Source organism: Podarcis filfolensis, assembly GCF_964270895.1.
Source record: "Podarcis filfolensis genome assembly, chromosome: 14".
NCBI lineage: Eukaryota > Metazoa > Chordata > Lepidosauria > Squamata > Lacertidae > Podarcis > Podarcis filfolensis.
In genome coordinates, this window is record NC_139616.1 from 13,571,223 (window position 1) to 13,593,422 (window position 22,200).

General features: G+C 42.5%; 1 protein-coding gene across 2 annotated transcripts in view; it reads right to left on the bottom strand.

The window, feature by feature from the left end:
* The window catches only part of LOC310749431 (NAD(P) transhydrogenase, mitochondrial-like), a 76,731-nt gene that overhangs the window by 15,796 nt on the left and 38,735 nt on the right, over nucleotides 1–22,200 (bottom strand). For both annotated transcript variants that reach the window (XM_083586338.1, XM_083586339.1), the window contains 7 exons: nucleotides 21,876–22,029; nucleotides 19,556–19,717; nucleotides 17,807–17,917; nucleotides 15,876–16,021; nucleotides 8,226–8,421; nucleotides 3,417–3,650; nucleotides 2,641–2,801 (listed from right to left, as the gene is read on the bottom strand). In XM_083586338.1, the coding sequence (XP_083442464.1) occupies nucleotides 2,641–2,801; nucleotides 3,417–3,650; nucleotides 8,226–8,421; nucleotides 15,876–16,021; nucleotides 17,807–17,917; nucleotides 19,556–19,717; nucleotides 21,876–22,029 (1,164 nt within the window). The remainder of the gene's footprint in view (nucleotides 1–2,640; nucleotides 2,802–3,416; nucleotides 3,651–8,225; nucleotides 8,422–15,875; nucleotides 16,022–17,806; nucleotides 17,918–19,555; nucleotides 19,718–21,875; nucleotides 22,030–22,200) is intronic.

The following is a 22,200-nucleotide window of genomic DNA, read 5'->3' on the forward strand; positions in this document are numbered from 1 at the left end:
GTTAAGACCGTGTTTATGGAAGACAATCTTACTCGGCTACGAGTGATCAAAGAAGAAGAAGAAGAAGTACTTTAAGTAATTAAAGTAAAGGTTGACTCTGGACAGTCTATTCTACAGGTGCTTTGTTCCATTTCTATGGCAAAAGCCATATATGCCTTGCATTGGCAATTGGAATGGAGGACAGTTCAATTAAATATCTAGAAGTGCCAATTAGGACTCTTCTGATCTGCCCATCTTACTGTCCTTCCCAAAAACCTATTGACTCCTTCACATGACAGTGTTACTACAATGCTCCCTATATTTCCTAGTGTACTACAGCCACAGTAGTCTGAATGGTGCAAAAGAAGGGCATTAATTATTACCCCCCCCCCCAAAAAAAAAGAAAATTGCAAGCATCTACCCAAAGATCTTGGTTACGTCAAACAGACATTTGGGAACCCTACATCAAGCCCGTTCTTGGCTCATACTGTTATCTCTCTCTTTCTCTCTCCAATCTAGGATTACAATAACATCTGACTGATTAAACCAGTAGCTTATTTCACCATAAAGCCCGCAGCTAAGAAGTTTTTGGAACCCTGCAGATGTGGTTTGTGGGATCCTGAAGGGGTTGCACTGGATTTTTTCATGGAATTTCTATAGAGCCGCACAACTATTTTGAAGAGGGCTCTGCGGAGTCCTCGGAACATCGCCAGCCCCTTCCAGCCGCAGCTGCATCTTGTATTGCTCAGCAGACGCTGGATATTCGTGGGAGAAGTTTGTGCTACCTTGCTTGAAATTCAAAATAGGCAGCACAGCACAGCCTTTGCTGGCGGCCCAACCACCACACTAAAAAAACCAGTCTGACTTATTTTATATTTCTTACACACGCAATAGGGAAAACAATATGATTTATTGGGCTGAACGACAGCAACATCAAAATAGTTGCTTCTCCATCCCACCCCAGGGTCCAGGAGCAATTATATACCCTAAATTATCTTGTTTGTGATCAACAGTGCAGACTATGTCACTGCTATTTATTTGTTTACTAAATTTATACCCAGTCTTTTTGTCTGGAATATCTTTGCATGCCAAGGTTAGCTGACGTTCCATGATTGCACTCTGCTAACCAGCTAAACCACATTCTGGCAAGTTAATACGTACTGGGGTCTAAAAACCCAGTATATTTCAGTGCTGGCCTTACTTAAAAACAAAGAAAAAAACCCAACCTACTACCAACCCCATTGTCTGATTCGCCAAGGAGCATGACAAGAGGGTTGCTTTTAAAAGCAGATTTTCCAGCTAAACAAATTCCCCTCTTTGACAACCCACACTACAGAAAGGAGATGGAGGAACATGAACGAATACAAAACATGCTTTGCTCCTTGCTTACATCCCGTACCAGTGGTTTCTTCAAAGGAGTCTGTACTTATCTACCTATACGGCAATGATTCATTTATTAATCTGTCTTCGTACTGTTATGTACTGAAGTTTTCACTCTGGGCCAGCAGGGGGATACTGTAGATAGTTATGCAAATAAGGGAACGAAAGTGATGTTCAGTGATTGGATAGCTTTAGAAAATTGTTACAGTTACATTGTACTGGAGCTCTATATAAGCAGGCTGACTGAACCCTTCTGTTCAGTTCAGTTCAGTTCTGGCCTCTGAATAAACAAGAGCTGTTTGAAGAATCGCTGTGTCGTCTGATATGTTCACCCACAACTTAACGCGTACAGTAACTGTAATAGGCACACACAAAATGGCTACTTTACAAGGATGTTACCTGCCTGGAGATGAAGGTGAAGAGGAGGAGGTTCAAGTCAAAAAGAAGAATGGCTTTTAAAATATAGTTTGGGCAGTTTGTTTTCAGTACGGAGACTGAGCACATCTTACCCTTGTATAATTTGTGTACATGCCGTCCCTGATATTGCTTCATCTTTAAGTGCTTAATTAATACGCCTAATGTATCTGACCCCCTCTCCCATTTTTCGAACTGCACAGTATCAGCTCACTAGACTTGTGCCAGCCTCACTGCCTAATAAATCTGTTTCACAGTCCAGTGTCCATGACTCCATCCTCCTACCATTACCAATCTGTTCTAGAAGATTATGCCCTGACTCACTGTCAGTAGTTCGGCCTACACTCAAGTAGGACCCTGGCGGAGACACATGCCTGACTGGCATGTTCTCTCCCTCCTGGTTCAGGAGCCTCAAAATCTTTCTTCAGCCCGAACATCACAGCAACCGATGCCAACAGACACCGGCACACTTAGGGATCCGCAGAGTTTGCGCATCATGCGTGACAGACCTCAGCAACTCAGCATTTTGGCTAATCTACTTTATTTACATATAAACACACATGGAGCACTGCAACATGGCTCCCTCTCTCTTTAGCATCAGGCAGCAAAGAGAAAAAGAACGAAGGACAATAGTTCCACTTCACGGAACACAGTAACACAAACATCCTGTCTCCGTCACTTCCCACTCTGTGGAGTCAAAACTTATACCATTATGTGATAGACAAAAATCCCATGACTGCAATCATGGAACAGAAATTCTAACACTCACCAGGTTCCCTCTTGACCCAATTCTGCCCTCACCTCTGGTTCCTGACTTGCCCCACCTTTTCCCTCCTTCAAACCCAAAGCTTCCATTTCTGTTCATACCATGATCGAGGAGAGTCCTGAAACTCCTATGAGGCAGCCCATGCCGGTCGTATAGCTGGGGCTTAGCATAAAAGGAATCATGCCGCCAACTGAAGCTGCCAACAGCCCAGCGTTCAGGTAATGGCGACCAGGCAGAAGAAGCGGAGCAGAGTTTAATATACCTGGGGAGGGAAAAACCAATATTGAGGCTTAATCTTTTGGCATGTTAATATTTTATTGCAATTTGGGGTTTTTAATCTGGATGTCCTTTCCAGTCCTGTGATCCTAAGTTTTAAGACTGAGGTTTGGTCAGCAGAGGGTTAATAGAACCTGCTGCATATGTGTTTGTTGGGTCCACTAACCTGCTTTTTGTCAAGGAGATTTCTGGAAATCAGGGATTTGAACCCAGGTCTTTTCAAGTCTAAGTGCAGCACTTGGTCTGCTACTCTTTGCTGGTCCTTGTTGTGACTGCATAACTCACACAATGCCAATTTGTAATATTATGACACTACAGCTACTCTGCAAATAAATTGCTGTGTCTGAAGCAAAAATTTACTTGTTCAGCAAATCTTGGGACCAAGCCACAAAATTTTCAAAGGTTCTTTCTTTCTTTCTTTCTTTCTTTCTTTCTTTCTTTCTTTCTTTCTTTCTTAAAGGCTGGCATCAATCCTTACGGAAATTCAGCATGAACAGAGTTCCTAACTCTAAAAGCCTTTGGAAATCCTAGCAGAAGGTTGTACGCCGTAACTTTGAGTGTCTAAACTGCAGGGAATAAAAATAAAAATAATTAAGCGTACCTTGTAGTTTTCCATATGCCACTAAAGAACCACTGAATGTTACACCCCCTATATAGGTGCCCAAATAGGCCACTGTTTTGAGAACATTAGCAGAAGGGTGGACATCAAGGTGTGGATATTCGATCATGTACTCTGCAATGCACGTCAGAACTGCTGCCAAACCCACCAGACTGTGAAATGCAGCAACTAGCTGAGGAAGGTCGGAAATTTCAATCCGTTTCGCAATGGTGAGACCTGCAAAAGGAAACAATTTAGATCCAAGATATTTTTGTTGTTGTCGTTAAAGAAAATGTTGTATTGTATTTCATACCGTCTTAGAAACATAAACAGCCAGTTAAGTAACAAAAGGCTGTTTACTTTACTTTCTTAAGTTATTTCCCCCCTTTTATTGTGCAAAGACAAAATAATAGGAAATTGCAAGCTTATTTTAAGCCCTCTCCCAAAAGAAGGTGTCGCAAGAACCTCTCTCAAGGCAACAGCATCTAAAGAACTCAGAGCAAAAATAGGGTGTCAGAGCCACAACCCCATCAGGGGAAGGAGAGTGGGAGAGCGATCTGTAGTTGGCAGACTGTATTAAATAGAAGGATAGCTGGAAGATCAAACTATGGCATAAAATAGTAATTTTCAAGCAATTTCCCGGGGTGTCCTGGGCTACCTTGGAAGCATAACAGGGAATCGTCAGGAGCAGATAAATAATGGCAAACAAACAACCCTGAGAGACAGTTTGTCCACTATATCCTTGCAATGCTCAGCAATAGAGGGTTGGGTGTGTCCTGGGGCACCCCCAGTCCCAGCAGGGTGATGTGGAGAGCTAACACTCTTAGCCAGAAGTGATCTACAAAGAGAGAGGTTGCCCTGGAAAAACACCCAGAATCCTCTGCAACGTGCCAGGGTTTCTTGGCAGGCATGCCTGCATCGACAGAACTCTCTGGAGGTAGAAATTTTGAAAACCACCGGCATAAATAACCATACCCACTTCCTACCAGTATTGTCTATTTCTACAATGAATGCCTGTTCCTACAGGGACTTAGCTATGATTTAAAGTTTGGAATAGACACGGGACACTGTTTGGAAAATGTATCATGGAATCCTGGGATAAAACTGGAGCTCTTCTTACGTAATACTCTGAGACTGAGAACCACAGTGCTGGGTTGATTACTCTTGATCTTCTTGTACTGAAAAAAGTAAAGGTAAAGGACCCCTGGACGGTTAAGTCCAGTCAAAGGTGACTATGGGGTTGTGGCGCTCATCTCGCTTTCAGGCCGAGGGAGCCGGCGTTTGTCCACAGACAGCTTTCCGGAACATGTGGCCAGCAGGACTAAAGTGCTTCTGGCGCAACGGGACACCGTGACAGAAACCAGAGCGGAAGGAAATGCCGCTTACCTTCCCACCACAGTGGTACCTATTTATCTACTTGCACTGGCATGTTTTCGGATTTACTAGGTTGGCAGGAGCTGGGACAGAGCGATGGGAGCTCACTCCACTGCGGGGATTCAAACTGCTGACCTTCCGATTGGCAAGTCCAAGAGGCTCAGTGGTTTAGACCACAGTGCCACCTGCTTCCCTGACAAAAGGTGTTGATGGCCCATTTAAGAGGAATATTGGGCTTGGGCAGACAGAGGTTGCTATGATGATGGGGTGTGTGCTTGAGATGACAGGAAAAGAGTCTTTAGAGCAAGGTGTGTTGGGAAGAAGGAGAGAACAAAGGGGGTGATCCATCTTGGGCAGGATGGCTGAAGACTGTGGCTGGGAAAGAGGCCTTGCACTCCAGTGCTGTACAAGTCCCTCTTGAAATGACCATGCTGTAAGATCTGGACTCCCTCCATGCAGACTGAAGGTGTAATCATGTGAATAAATAATGTTTCTTAAAGCTATGACAGTCTCTGCTGCGTCTTCAATTCTCCAAAGGAACACCAACCCTGGGTGAGCACCCGGAACCCCCTGAAATCTTGCTACTGCACAGAGTGGGGGTGGCAGTGAGTTCTGTATGCTCTATATGCTTCTTAAAGGTAAAGGTAAAGGACCCCTGACCATTAGGTCCAGTCGTGACCGACTCTGGGGTTGCGGCGCTCATCTCGCTTTATTGGCCGAGGGAGCCGGTGTACAGCTTCCGGGTCATGTGGCCAGCATGACTAAGCCGCTTCTGGCGAACCAGAGCAGCGCACGGAAATGCCGTTTACCTTCCCGCCGGAGCGGTACCTATTTATCTACTTGCACTTTGACGTGCTTTTGAACTGCTAGGTGGGCAGGAGCAGGGACCGAGCAACGGAAGCTCACCCCGTCGCGGGGATTCGAACCAACGACCTTCTGATCGGCAAGTCCTAGGCTCTGTGGTTTAACCCACAGTGCCACCCACATCTCTTATATGCTTCTTAGAAGACTCATAAAAACTGGACTGGGATTCTGCTCTGCCAATTTTTTAAGACTGAGATGGATTTCTAAACTATTATTAGCCATCCTTTAAAAATGGCACAAGATATATCAATATTTGTTGGAAAGGGATTTCAGTCCTGGTAAAGAGCAAAACACAGAACAAAATTCCACCCAAAAGAATTCTAGAGGACATTTCCAAGAACTTGGGTTTTGTGGGTACAGAATAGGTTCTCATTATTTTGTCCTCCATTTATGTTCACTGAGGGATTATTCACAAAACTATTTTTTTAAAAAACAAAAACATGCAAGCTGATTTTACAATTTACAATGGATATGCTTGGGGGTTGCCTGGCCTTGGGGGGGCCAAACAGACTTTGGGAAAGTAACATAACAAAAGTTCATAAACACCAGTGTCACGAAAACTACTTTGTTTCATAGCAACTGGCTGCAAATTTGGCTCCAGAGGAAATGCCCCCTATGTTTAAAACATACATATCTTGCTTCTCTATTTTGTCATTTTTCCTCTTAGTCAAGACTGCCACCTTTTGGAGTTAAATATACCTCTTAAGTCCCAAAAGATGCTTAACAATCCACTGACTGATGGATCACTGATGCCTTGTCAGTGAGGCCTTTGTATTACCTGCAGTAGCAATAGTTCAAATTCTCATAAAGGCATTGTCTTCCAGTATGGCTCCCTCGGCCAATAAAGCGAGATGAGCGCCACAACCCCAGAGTCGTTCGCGACTGGACCTAATGGTCAGGGGTCCCTTTACCTTTACCTTTTACAGTAGATCAGAGCAGCATACAGGGGCCCCATAAACCAGTAAGAAGAATCAACTCGTGGATTTTTCTTTGGAAATAATCACACTTAGTCACTTTTTGTCAACTAGTTCAAAAAATACATTGGTACCTCGGGTTAAGTACTTAATTCGTTCCGGAGGTCCCTACTTAACCTGAAACTGTTCTTAACCTGAAGCATCACTTTAGCTAATGGGGCCTCCTGCTGCCGCCGCGCCGCCGGAGCCCAATTTCTGCTCTCATCCTGAAGCAAAGTTCTTAACCTGAAGCACTATTTCTGGGTTAGCCGAGTCTGTAACCTGAAGCGTATATAACCCGAGGTACCACTGTATACAGCACTGGACAGTTCATTTGGGGCAATATGAATGCTGCTATAGTGGTGAGAAAGAAACTCTGCAGCTTCAGTCCTGTTCAGATGCGCAGGGCCAAAGATATTGTTTCTTTGCACACAAAGTGTTTTCATGTTTTACCATGCAATCCTGAAGTTAAGTCCCACTGCATTCAGTTGGGCTTACTCCCAACCAGGTGAGTGATGCTGGAATTTCAGCCTTATATTAGGCATTTGTGATATTTAAATTTTGTAAACTGCCCTGTGATGCTTTGATAAAGGGCAATAGAGAAATCCCTGGGATAAATACTTAAACAAAGTCCTTGAGCCCCCTGGGCAGCTGATGGTTGCAGGGTAAGGAACCACATTCCCAAACTACTTGTTCCATACAGATGTGTGTTATTATGGCAGCCCAACAGCACTTTTAAACAGAATAATGGGTGTGTTCAGAAAGGTGCAGAGGAAAGACCTCTTAAATTTGTGGGGCAGTGTCCAATTCACCCTAATGGACCAACATCTACTGCTTTGTACATAAATTCCAACGGCTGGTGCAATTATCTTTCTACTCCATCCATCCATCTATCCATCCATCCATGAATGATCTAAGAAGCACATAATTAAGGTCAGCCTGTTGGGGCTTGCAAATGCCCTGAATTAAATGAAAACATGTCCTAGAACACTGTGTTGTAGTCTAAATCACTAAGCTTCTTGGGCTTGCTGATTGGAAGGTCAGCAGTTCTGCACCCCATAGTCGCCTTTGACTGGACTTAACCATCCAGGGGTCCTTTACCTTTTACCTTTACCTAGAAAACACAGCAAACAGTAAAACAATATTCCCTTGTATCTGCACATTGAAGGGGAAGAACAGCAGTGGCCAGAAAGCTGTTCTTTGGTAGCTTGTTCACTGCAAATGACTTTCTCATTGCAGGAGTGCTTCCTGCTTAAGTTCAATAGTTTAGTTCAGGGGTCAGCAAAACTTTTCAGCAGGGGGCCGGTCCACTGTCACTCAGACCTTGTGGGGGGCTGGACTATATTTTTTGGGGGGAAATGAACAAATTCCTATGCCCCACAAATAACCCAGAGATGCATTTTAAATAAAAGCACACATTCTACGCATGTAAAACCACCAGGCAGGCCCCACAAATAACCCAGAGATGCATGTTAAATAAAGGATACATTCTACTCATGTAAAAACACATTGATTCCCTGACCGTCCGCGGGCCGGACTGAGAAGGCAATTGGGCCGCATCCGGCCCCCGGGCCTTAGGTTGCCTACCCATGGTTTAGTTAGTACAACGGACAGTACTCACCCATGGTTCCACCCATAGCCATGGCCATAGACATCTGGGCCAGCACTTCGGGGGATGGTTTCAGAGCACCGAACGTAGCTGCTATGCCGCCAGCAACCCCAATCATTCCTAGAGCATTGCCAAGTCTAGAGGTGCTCTGACTGGACAATCCAGCTAGCGCACCTACACAGCAAAGACCTGAGCCCAGATACATCATCTGAGAGAGACAAAAACAGAAATCACCCAAAGCAGTGAATGAAAGAAATCCATGATAGTTCTTAAATCTGGGACTGACATCCCACTTATCACAAAGCCTTCTGCACAGCAAGCTGTAAACGAGTATGTGACTTGTTTGGTGTGAGCAAAAGGAAAGGCAGCTGTAGTATGAGATTATTTTTTAACTAAAGGAGCATCAGGAATGAGGTTGGTGCCTACCAGCTCCATCTGGTATGCAGGCTGAGACCCTACCTGCCTTTAGACTGTCTCGCCAGAGTGGTGCATGCTCTAGTTATCTCCCGCTTGGACTACTGCAATACGCTCTATGTGGGGCTAGCTTTGAAGGTGACCCGGAAACTGCAATTAATCCAGAATGCGACAGCCAGACTGGTGACTGGGAGTGGCCCCCGAGACCACATAACACCGGTCCTGAGAGATCTGCTTTGGCTCCCAGTACATTTCCAAACACAATTCAAAGTGTTGGTGCTGACCTTTAAAGCCCTCAATGGCCTTGGTCCAGTATACCTGAAGGAACATCTCCACCCCCATCATTCAGCTCGGACACTGAGGTCCAGCTCCAAGGGCCTTCTGGTGGTTCCCACACTGCGAGAAGTGAGGTTACAGGGAACCAGGCAGAGGGCCTTCTCAGTACTGACGCCCGTCCTGTGGAACACCCTCCCATCAGATGTCAAGGAAATAAACAACTCTCTGACTTTTAGAAGACACCTGAAGGCAGCCCTGTTTAGGGAAGTTTTTATTGTATGACGTTTTATCATGTTTTTAATATTCTGTTGGGAGCAGCCCAGAGTGGCTGGGGAAACCCCGCCAGATAGGTGGGGTATAAATAATAAATTATGGTTATTTTATTATTACTTCCAGAAAAATGAGAAAAGGAGAACTTTGCTAGATCAGGCCAAAAGGCCACGTGGTCTACCATACTCTTCTCAAAGGGTCCAATCTTTGGGAAGTTTGTAAGCAGGACCCCGGTGCAACAGCACGCTTGGCGTCTCACAATTCCCACCAACTGAAGACATTCTGCCTCTGAGTGTGATAGAAAGCCACTTCCGAGCTGGAGAGGAGGTGGGGTTGCGGGCCCACCCCTCCCACTCACGCGGGGGCTGGCTCTTAGCCCCCGCGAGAACGAGGGAATCCCCGGGCATGCCTACGACCCGGCCCGCCAATCGTCGGGCTGGGGAGGCATGGCCTAGCCCATTTAAGGCCGGCGTGCCCGGGGACCGCCCTCTTTCCCCTTTCCAGCTGAGCGGTTTTCCCATCCCACCCACCCTTTAGGCTTAGCTAGCTTTGACCTTGCTATGGACTTCGGTTGGTCGCCGCAAGGGGCCTGGTAGGAATTTTTCCAACTTGCCGCACTTCCAGCCATTTGGTTTTTTCGCCTACCTCGTAGCAAACGTCACAACTTCCTCGGTATTGGCGGTTAGGCATTGGCAGGGGTAATTGTTATGCAAATGAAGGGGGGGAAAGAAGCGCCATCACCTTCCCCAATGAAAAGGGTAGTCCGGTAGAGGACTCCGGGGGGTCTTGCCCTGTCCGAAACCTAGGGAGGTGAGGGCCCACAGCATGCCCCCGAGCGGTGACACCCGTGGGATCCTAGTTGGCGTACTTCAACAGGACTCCCACGGCTTGTGGATAACCCTTCCCGGTCTCCACGCCGGGTAGTCGATAGGAGCCAGTGCCTAAGGCCTAAGGCCAATACCTTCCAATTCCTGTAATCAATAAAGTTGTGGCCTTTTACGCCCATTAACCTTAAATAATGTGTCCAGTGTCTTCATTTCAGATGGGGGGAGGGGACTTGCCACGCAACATAGCCATATCCTCCATGTATTAGCCATGATCATTAACTCTAGTGGCTCTGCACTGAGTAGGACTAGCACTGAATACAACCCTTAGCTCTTATCACATTCTTCCAAAGGTGTATAACAAGGGAAGAACTGAGTAGCTCAAGATTATGGTTCATTGGTATAACCATCCTTGCTAGATTTATTCAGTTTCTTCTATGCCAAGTTTTCTTTTTTTAAGTTTCAGCCGTTGTTCTTATGTGTGGAAGAGTTACAGATCACTAGTTCAAACGCATTTTAAAGATGCCAGCTTTGTGAGATCATTCCGTCAGATTTTCCTCTCACTTTGATTTTTTAGTGTTTTGATACACCAAAATGCTTTGAAATCCCTGTATGACAATGCATTTATATAGAACATGTGGTGTTCTCCTTATGTTTGAAAAGCATATGCTATTTCCCCCACTGCTAATCTCAAATGTTCAATGTAATCTTTAGGGAAGAAGAAAAAAAAAATGTGTTACTAAATTTCCCCTTCCCCAACAATGTTCATTAAAGTCACACAGCAGAACCCAATTAGAATAATCTAGTCATTCCACCCTTATTTAACCAAGGCTAACACAGACTTCTTTTATCCTGTCTGCATTTCCAGAAATATGAAAGGTGTTTTTTGTGTCATCATAAAAACAGATGACTAGCTCATAGTGTACAGAATATGCCTTTCTTCTCTCTAAAAGGAAAAGTTAAAATAAGTAACTGATGTATACTTTTAAAAAAGTTATAATGTATTTATGTTTATGTTTTCAAATGTGCTATAAGTTGCTTTGAGACCTTTGGGTAACAAGCATCTAAGAAGTCTAAGAATAATAACGATAACTATAAACTGTGATTTTTGCAATGCAATGGGTTGACCCTTTTCAATTCTACACTTCTATGATTCTACAACAGGAATAACGTAAATGTTTTATCTTTTGGTATATAGCGATTAAGATGTTGATTTTTAAATTGCTGATCAAACTATACAAACTGTATGAAATAGACGGGCCAAAATACAAAACATGACACCTCTGATATCTTTATACTGCCCAATTTTAACTTACTTTTGTAACCAACTGTACTTTTAGTTTAATAATATGTTGAATAGAATTATTCATTAATTTAATGCAGTTAAAATCTGTTCTTATTCTATTCTCTCCGATTTGGTTAATTTTGCAGATCTAACTTAATCTTGCAGATTGAGTTTAAGTCCAACATTTTGACTCCCAGACTCTTACTGTTGGTAAATTCCTCTGTTTTCCAGTGCCAGGCCACCAGTACTTTTGCTGCTATCATTAAAAAATATATTAACTGTTTTTCCTTTTTATGAGAAGAGTATGGTGGACCATGTGGTCTTTTGGCCTGTTCTAGCAAAGTTCTCCTGTTCTCATTTTTCTGGAAGTAATAATAATAATAATAATAATAATAATAATAATAATAATAATAATTTGTACCCCGCCTATCTGGCTGGGTTTCCCCAGCCACTCTGGACAGCTCCCCACAGAATATTAAAAACACGATAAAATTTCAAACATTAAAAACTTCCTTATACAGGACTGCCTTCAGGTGTCTTCTAAAAGTTGGATAGTTCTTTATCTCCTTGACATCTGACATTCAAATAGGATCAAACAATATTTCTATTTCTATTCCATTGATCTTTCCTAGTATTTGTTTTCAAAACATCTTTAAATCTGCTACAGATTCTGCACTGACCTCTTTAGAGGAAGAGCAGGATACATATGAAGTAAGATAATCCATAAGATATACAGTGGTACCTTGGGTAAAGAACTTAATTCGTTCTGGAGGTCCGTTCTTAACCTGAAACTGTTCTTAACCTGAAGCACCACTTTAGCTAATGGGGCCTCCCGCTGCTGCTGCACCGCCACCATGCGATTTCTGTTCTCATCCTGAAGCAAAGTTCTTAACCTGAGGTATTATTTCTGGGTTAGCGTAGTCTGTAACCTGAAGCGTCTGTAACCTGAGGTACCACTGTATATTAATTTGGCAGTAGAATATTAGTGTAAAGTGTAGATGCAATTTCTCCTCAGTATTTGTTGCACGGTACAATGCACTTCTAGAAGGGGCTGCATGCCAATTCGCTGCTCTGAATCTTGAAAATAATTTGCCAACATCTGTTCTAGTCTACAATTAAGCTTTGGCTCAGTAGACATTCTGGAGATTTAATAAAAGAATAGACTTTTTATTGAACAGCTCGGTTTTGTCTTTTATTTGATGGGAAGAACAATGGGCCACCCTACATAATCTAAGCAACAGGTATAGGTATTTTCTTAAGCAATATCAAATAATGGATTCCCCCTATACAGCTGTTGGTAAAAAAAGCCAATGTTTTATACCTGTTGTGTGACCAGTGTTCCAGAGCATTTGTCAGTTTTCTGTTCAAATATGATTTTGTTCACCTGCTTTGTTTTGAACGTAAGGGAGTCCAAAAAATAAAACATATCACCCCATTTGCCCACATTCTTGTTTAAAGTAAATGAAAATGCAGGCTGAAAACTGACACCATGTTTAATTTTTTTCTGTTCTTGTTCCTCTGGGAAATGGCAAACCAAATTGTAAAGACAAGGGAGAGGGAAAACCAGGCAGAGGGCCTTCTTGGTGGTGGCGCCTGCCCTCCGGAACTCCCTCCCATCAGATGTCAAGGAAATATCAAGAAAGTGAAATACTTGGGGATTAACATGACAGCAAAAAATGGGAATTTATTTAAAGATAATTATGAAAAATGTTGGACGGAAGTGAAAAAAGACTTAGAAATTTGGTCAAATTTGAAGCATTCCTTGTTGGGTCGAATTGCAGCTATAAAGATGAATGTATTGCCTAGAATGCTGTTTTTGTTTCAAACACTGCAAATTGTGGACAAGATGGATTGTTTCAAGAAGTGGCAGAAAGATATTTCTAGATTTGTCTGGCAGGGCAAGAAGCCCAGAATAAAATTTAAGATATTAACTGATGCAAAGGAAAGGGGTGGATTTGCCCTGCCAGACTTTAAACTTTACTATGAATCAGCAGCATTCTGCTGGTTGAAAGATTGGCTGCTTCTTGAGAACACAGACATTTTGGATTTAGAAGGTTTTAACAATGTCTTTGGGTGGCATGCATATTTGTGGTATGACAAGGTTAAAGCACATAAAGCATTTAAAAACCATATTGTCAGGAAAGCATTGTTTAATATTTGGATAAGATATAAGGATTTGTTGGAAAATAAAACTCCAAGGTGGCTGTCACCAATGGAAGCAAAAGCCCAGAAAAAGCTCAATATGGAGGCCAAATGGCCGAAATATTGGGAAATTTTGGAACAAGAGGGAGATAGACTAAAACTGCAGAGTTTTGAGAAACTAAAAAACAAAGTGCGAGATTGGCTTATTATCAGATAATGGAGGCATATAATTTGGACAAGAAAATTGGCTTCCAGGTGGAAAAATCAAAATTAGAAACAGAACTGTTAGAACCCAAAACTAAGATTTTGTCAAGGATGTATAACTTGCTGTTGAAATGGAATACTCAGGATGAAACGGTGAAATCTGCTATGATTAAATGGGCACAAGATGTTGGACATAACATTATGTTTGCTGACTGGGAACAGTTGTGGACCACAGGTATGAAATTTACGGCATGTAATGCCTTAAGAGAGAATATTATGAAAATGATATACAGGTGGTACATGACCCCAGTCAAGCTTGCAAAAATATATCATTTGCCCGATAATAAATGCTGGAAATGTAAAGAAACTGAAGGTACATTCTTTCACCTTTGGTGACGTGCCCAAGAATTAAGGCTTTCTGGGAAATGATCTATAATGAAATGAAAAAGGTAGTTAAATATACCTTCCTGAAGAAACCAGAGGCCTTCCTTCTGGGCATTGTCGGCCAATTGGTGCCAAAGAAGGATAGAACTTTTTTTATGTACGCTACAACAGCAGCAAGAATACTTATTGCAAAGTATTGGAAGACACAAGATTTACCCACTTTGGAAGAATGGCAGATGAAGGTGATGGACTATATGGGATTGGCAGAAATGACTGGCAGAATCCGAGACCAGGGAGAAGAGATGGTGGAAGAAGACTGGAAGAAATTTAAAGACTATCTACAGAAATACTGTAAAATTAATGAATGCTAGAATGATGTTGGATAGAAATTAAGTGGTTTCCAGCTGTAATGCTTTAAGAATATGGAAGAAGGGTATAAATAGGTAAAAAAAATAATTAAAATGATGTTGGATTGGAAATAAGTGGTATTAGCAACAAAGTTAATAAGAATATGCAAAAATGAATTGATAATGGAGGAAAATACTGAGTTATAAAATGTTAAATTATAGAGATAAGATAAATGAAAGAGGGTAAGGATTTGCTGATTTGATTATTTAAATGGGAATACAAGAAGGGGAGGTGTGAGGAAGTCAAAGAAACAAGCAAATGAGTTTAAAGTTATGAAAAAGAATTGTTTTTAATTTTTATTTTTTCTGTGTGTTTATTCTTATTTTTTTGTTCTTTTATTATGTGTTTTTGTATATTTGTTTTTGTAAAATCTTAATAAATATTTCTTTTAAAAAAACATCAGATGTCAAGGAAATAAACAACTATCTGACTTTTAGAAAACATCTGAAGGCAGCCCTGGTTAGGGAAGTTTTTAATTTTTGACGTTTTATCGTGTTTTTAATATTCTATTGGGAGCCACCCATCTGGCTGGGAAAACCCAGCCAGATGGGCGGGGTTTAAATATAAATTATTATTATTATTAATACTCACCCATCTGGCTGGGTTTCCTCAGCCACTCTGGGCTGCTCCCAACAGAATATTAAAAATAGAATCAAACATTAAATATTCCCTAAACAGGGCTGCCTTCAGATCTGTTCTAAATGTCAGATAGTTGTTTATTTCCTTGACATCTGATGGGAGGGTGTTCCACAGGATGGGTGCCACTACTGAGAAGGCCCTCTGCCTGGTTCCCTGTAACTTGGCTTCTCGCAGTGAGGGAATCGCCAGAAGGCCCTGGGAGCTGGACCTCGGTGTCCAGGCTGAACCATGTGGGTGGAGACGCTCCTTCAGGTATAATAATAATATAATAATAATTTATTATTTCTATGCTGCCCATCTGGCTGGGTTTCCCATCTAAATTGGGCTGAGGCCATTTAGAGCTTTAAAGGTCAGCACCAACACTTTGAATTGTGCTCGGAAACGTACTGAGAGCCAATGGAGGCCTTTTTGGACCCGTGTTATATGTTGTTGTTGTTGTTGTTTTGTTGTTGTTTTGTTGTTACTATTACTATTATTATTAATGCCACCCTGAGCCCCTTAGAGGTAAGACATCGTAGATGTCATCACTGTCAAAACCAGAAAATATCTGTTTGAAAAAATGACTGTAGTGAATGATTTGTGTGTGAAGATTTCCCCTTTGATTTCAATGCATTTATTACTTTAATTTTAGTTAATTTTTTTGATGACTTTATGGTATATTTATGTTGCTACAATACGTCGTGCATGCTTCTTATCCCCTTAATCTAGATCTGGCTTTGCTTAAGAGTAGCTCATAAGCACTGATTTTGCTTGCTTACCATCTCTGCTAAGACAATCTACGCAAATGGATGGTAAAAATTAGAAATGATTTCTGACCTGCTCAATGCTGTGTCCACTGAGAAGAGAAGCACCATATCCTCCAACAAACACCCCTCCAGGGAGGAGATAAAGATAATTATATTCTGGTGGATCTGTTGGTCGTTTAAACATATCCAGCATTCGCTGGGTAATTAAGAAGCCACCTGTTGGGGAAAAAAGGAACATGGATTTTTAGAATGAAAATGAAGAAACAGTTAGAGCCCTATATTTCCTTTTTCTCTGTTTCTCAATTTTCCAGGCTTAAATTCAATTCACTACATTTCCACAACTGTTTTCATTAAAAAAAAAAAGCTCTCATGAAAATTCATTAGCATCTTAGTGTAAATTTCTCCTAATATACATATGTTTGTATGAATTTTTTTCTAATATCCTCACTTTTGCTAAGCAGTTTTTCACAATATAATGCATTCTTGTATGAAATTTTCATTAATATATGCATTTGGATGCACACTTTACCCTAGTGTGCACATTTTTCTACATCTTACTTGGCTGAAGAACCACATTGCAAAATTCAGGGAAGGGCAAATTTTGAAGGCTGGCTGAGTTTCAGTTCTGATAGTTTCAGAAAGTGGGTGGCGTCATGTTGAAATACAAACTGGATTCCTCCTCCATCCCTAGCTGCGATAAAGTTACCCAGATTAAAGACTAAGACTCCATCAAATTTTAAGTCATTCAACTTATTATTACATTTTTACTGCCAAGGAGGGGGGCAGGTGCTTGTGGGATCCTCTGCCTCAGGTGCCAAAATAACTGGGTATTCTGCAGCTTTTTGTGTGGGTAATTTTTAAAACTTTAAAAGTTGAAACCTGGTTATAAATATAAGCACCAATTCTGTGAATTGGCCATATTTCTACTGTTATTTGTAGCACAATACTACTTTTAATGTCATATTTTTATAAATTGCTTCCTGGTCACTGACCGTATTAAAGATATTTGAATTTGTGTGGGTAATTTTTTTCTGCTTTGCTTCAGGCAGGAAAAAAATTGGGCAATCCTGAGAGCTGTTAAATAAGTAGTTAGAGCTCTTCCGCCAACTGCAGTGAGGGCGGAAGGTGATTCTGCTTATTATGCCTCATTGGCAGCCAATGTTCTTTCAGCCAGTGAGGCATATTATTATATTATTATTATACCTCATTGGCCAATTTAAAGAGCAGGAGCTGGGGGGAACTCCAGCCAGCTACTCAGGGAGCCAGGGGAATTCCCCCAAGTGCATACCTGCTGCCTGGGGATGGTGACTGAGCATAAGGATTCACAACAGCCACCCACACGGAGGAAGGGGTGAGCATTTATTTGGGGGCAGTCTTGAGAGCTGTTAAATGAGTCAATGAGAGTGGCCACCGAGACCACATTGAAAGACCTACACTGGCTCCCAGTATGTTTCCGAGCACAATTCAAAGTGTTGGTGCTGACTTGTAAAGCACCTGGTATGCCCCGCGGTTTGTCCCAAGAAGGACCTTAAGGTCCACAGATGACAACACCTTGGAGGTCCCAAGTTGCAAGGTGGTTAGATTGGTCTCAACTAGGGCCAGGGCCTTTTCAGTACTGGCCCCGACTTGGTGGAACACTCTGTCACAAGAGACTAGGGCCCTGCGGGACTTGACATCTTTCCGCAGGGCCTGCAAGAGCTGTGCTGCCTGGCCTTTTGGTTTGGACTCAGCCTGACCCTTATATTTCCCTCCCCTTACGGTTTTGATCTATGGGCTACTTTTAAAATGAGGCTACATTTTAAATTGCATTTTAACCTGTATTTTGTCCCCCCCCCCCATTATGTTTCTATTGTAATTTTAGGTAAGTTTTTAATGTTTGATGTTTTTAATATTCTGTTTTGAGCCTCCCAGAGTGGCTGGAGGAACCCTGCCAGATGGGTGGGGTATAAAATAAATAATAAATAATAAATAAAAATATTATTTACATTAGTAAATTTGTACCTGCGATATTCACAGATGAAACAAACGCAGCCAGTAAAGCTAATGTCTGTGGTACGCTGGAAGGAAAATATGAGCCCCCCATCAGCACCAAACCGCCAACAGCAGTAAGTCCTAAAGGAAAAACAGAACAGGTTTAGACTTTATAACATAACTAAGGAATGTGTAATTAGTAAACTTTTTTTCAAAATCTTTGAATTATCCAGCAGATGTTTCCTGTTGTGGTTGAATATGGTGATTATTCAAAATGTCAACATCATTCTGCTCTTCTTCTGAGCAAGCAGACTAAAAAAAAACCCACCTCAAGGGCCGGGACAGAAGCTTCTACTGACTGTGCAAGGATGTCAGAGTTTGTCAAGCTACAAAAATTGCTAAATCCATACTGCCCATTGTTAATTATCAGAAATTGCTCATCAAGGACTGGCTTCTTACAGAAAGATTTATACGATCTGAGGTGAAACCAGAGTTTATTTCTTACAGAGAAATAAAACAGCAAAGATTGTAAAGTTACTATCCCAAAGTAGGATCAAATTCAACAGCACCTGCACTGGCTTCCAGGCCAAGTTTAGATTCTGGACCATAAGGAGATTGCTATGTCAAAGTAAAAAGACAAAACTAATATCAAATGGCAGCATTTTTCCATGACCACTTGCCATAAATCTGCAGGTGAGGGATGACATATTTGAATACTTGACCACTGATGTGAAAAAACTTTCTGCTAGAAAACTAGTTGGAAGAATGGTTCACACAAATCTTTCTGATGCGCTAGTTTTTTCTGTGAAGGGAGTCTTCTTCTTCTTCTTCATTAGGAAAAGGGCATTCAAACCTTTCACTCTGCAGACTGAAATAACACAGTCCAGGGAAAACTTGCTGGCTATATAAAACTGTCCCTCAGCAATGTCAAAAAACCCTGTGGTTGATATGGATGGATGGATTGCATTTCTAACTCGCCCTTTACCAACTGGACCCAGGTTGGAATACAGCAATAAAACAACAAACCTGTAAAACAAAAACCGTGTCTAAACATGATTAAAATACACCCAATCAACTAGCAGCAAGCTGTGTGGCTTTTTACGGTTCTCATTCCTTTCCCAATGGCCTGAGCAAAGAGATGCGTGATGACAAATGTCAGCAATGTCAGTGCTGGGTGCATTCCCAAGGTGTGGAGTGTCATTCCAGAGATGGGGTGCTACTGCAGAGAAGGCCCTGTCACACTCACGAGTAGGGCCTCAGTTGCAGATCTTAAGGCAGAATGGGAGAAAAAATGGTCTTCAGTATGTGCTGCTATGCAGAACAAGCAGGAACTGTTTTCAAAGAGCATTTAGAGCATGTGTACTTCACTTGATGGACATTGCTGGCTTTCCAAAGAAATATTAAGCCACACTTGGATTGGCCACTTGGACTGACGTAATGCATGGACAATCAAGTCCTATAGCTTCTGATGAAATCCTACATTACAGTGTTCTCAGATAATAATAATAATAATACATTGAATGGGTTTCCCCAAATGATGGCTGCATTTGATAACTTCAACCAATGAGCAGTCTTTGGGAATCTTTGCTATTGTATCAAGTAATTTCCCAACAATGAGAGAAAATATGGAAGCCAATCCACCATGGCTGCCACTTATTTTGGGACGGGCTTTCCTCAAATCTGAAAAAGCGCATTCATTCTGAATTTTCTTATAAGTGAGCCTGCTCTATGGTAATCATCACACGAAACAAGGCAAAGTGTACAAGAGTCAAGACTTACCAGAAATTGCATTAGTTACTGACATGAGGGGTGAGTGAAGAGCAGGTGTCACACCCCAAACAGTATGGTAGCCAACGATTCCAGCAAGCCCAAAGGTGGTAACCATTTGCGTAAAAGCAGCATTAGGAGAAATGAGGCCCAGCCCTAAAACCGTTGTTAGGCCTAAACAGAAAGGCATCAAATCAAAAATGCATTTTTCTTTCAAATAAACCCAGATCATCAGCCCACACCCATACTCGTTGACATTTTGACCTTGACAACAATAAGAACGGGAGCAGGAACAGCCTTCTGAAATAGGGTTTTATAGGCATAACTTGCATTCTCTGCTTTTGCCAGAAAAGGGAGACTGCCTGGGATAGAGTTCACTTCGCCAAGTCGCCTGTTCCAGAACACTTTGGCATCCAGGCACAGAAATGCCATATTCTGAGATGCTAAGTATTTTGTTTGAACAAATCAGCAAATGATAGAGCACCCAGAAGAGCGAAATGAAAAAACGGCACTAATTTCTCCATTGACTTCTTTTCTCGCTTCGTAAGAAAAGTTTCAATTGGAGCATCTGAAAATGGTTAAAATATGCAGCAGACCACACAGGCTCTTCAGCATTACCTGATGAGAGAAACTGTGTTGGCCTTCTCTGTCTGTTTTATCCTTTGCTGATGGTGGAAACCTGACCTTGCCAACCAACCAATTGTCTGTTTTCCAATTCTAAGTGAATAGTCTGGTTATTCAGGGCAAAGAAGCACTGGGATTGCGTAATTTATGACAAAATGGTAAAGCTTTTCGGGGCCTGTAACCACAGCAAGCAGCGAGTTGCACACCTGAATGCTGTCCATTAAAATAGTCCCGGCACATATCAGGAAGAAGGAAGAACTCGTCTCCTGAACATATTACTTTTCTATGCTCATCAATGTGTGGGTTTTTTCCTCCCCATGGAGGAAACTGGAAAACGTACAGAGCTGCATATGCAGCCTGACAAATCCCAGTCCGAGGAAAACTTTAGTCCCCACACCGCCCCCATAAAAAGGTAAAGGGACCCCTGACCATTAGGTCCAGTCGTGGCCGACTCTGGGGTTGCGGCGCTCATCTTGCTTTATTGGCCAAGGGAGCCGGCGTACAGCTTCCGGGTCATGTGGCCAGCATGACTAAGCCACTTCTGGCAAACCAGAGCAGCGGAACCAGAGCAGCGGAACCAGAGCACACAGAAACGCCGTTTCCCTTCCCGCCAGAGTGGTACCTATTTATCTACTTGCACTTTGAAGTGCTTTTGAACTGCTAGGTTGGCAGGAGCAGGGACCGAGCAACGGGAGCTCACCCCGTCGCGGGGATTCGATCCGCCGACCTTCTGATCAGCAAGTCCTAGGCTCTGTGGTTTAACCCACAGCACCACCCGCGTCCCTCCTATATATATGGCAGCAAAACTCCGCACTGCTGCCCACCCCAGCTGTTTAGTAAATGCACTCTGGGATTAAGGTGCCTGTCCTACACAACTTTTACATAGGCACTAGGTGCGTAAGTTGCTATCAGGAGGACCAGACCAAGAAATATTGCTGCCTTGTTGGGGAGGGGGGACAGCAAATGGCACCCCAAAGTCAAGGTACATACTACCTAATCCCCTCTTCCCCTCCCTGGCACTAAAAGAACTAATGATAATAATAAATCAATGAATAATTTGCTGCCGCTGCATGCCAACCAAAGTCAGCTGCCTGAAGCTGGCTGCTACACTCGGCTTAATGGTGAGGCTGGCACACATTAAAATCACATAAAATCTGGGAAATTGCCCTCTGCTTTGGGCCTACAGGTGCAAATCCAGTGCAAATGTTATATCCAGTTTCTGATGTTACAGCCGTACCCACAGTTGGTAGAAAAGGCAGGTGCAAGGCTACTTTCCCCAACATGTGTATGGAATGTGGCTTTGCAATTTTTTTAAAAGATGAAATTGTTAGGATATTTCCGTTCCACCTTAAAAGGGAGCAGGATGTTTGTGTCACAGCCTGCGTATTTCCTGTTCACAGGATGTTTCTGTTGTGTCTATGCTTTCGTTTTCTCTCTGTGCCTGAAACATCAACACAGGCAGTCATGTTTTCTTTGTTCTGACCAACGCTGAATAAAGTTGTAAATAATGCTCTCCTGCGTGCATCTTTTGCTGTGTGAATTCTGCTGATAAAGCGTGCATCAGCTCTGGAATGTGGCAAGCTATTTCTGGAGCTCGTGTCGCTAATTGAATGATACAGCGTGTCTACGGAACGTCGATGGATCGCAACGGAGACGACGTGGGGTCATGATGGACTCTTTCTCCCTGGCAGTATCCCAACAGAAATACCTGTCGTATAAACTCCTGCTGACGTCATGGTCTTTCTAAATGGCGAGATGGAAGCTTGTTTTTCTGCTTCTAGCTCCAGGACGGTTTTTTGCTTAGCTGGGGCAGCAGGTGGTACGGTTTTGGGCAAAGGCGCAGGAAATATTTTTTTCCCTTCCTGTAGCAGGGAAAGATTCTCATTAGGATACAGTCATAAGATAACAGCTGGAATCTCTGTTGCACAGGTAAGGTAAAGGTAAAGGACCCCTGGATGGTTAAGTCCAGTCAAAGGCGACTATGGGGTTGTGATTCTCATCTTGCTTTCAGGCCGAGGGAGCTGTGGTACCTA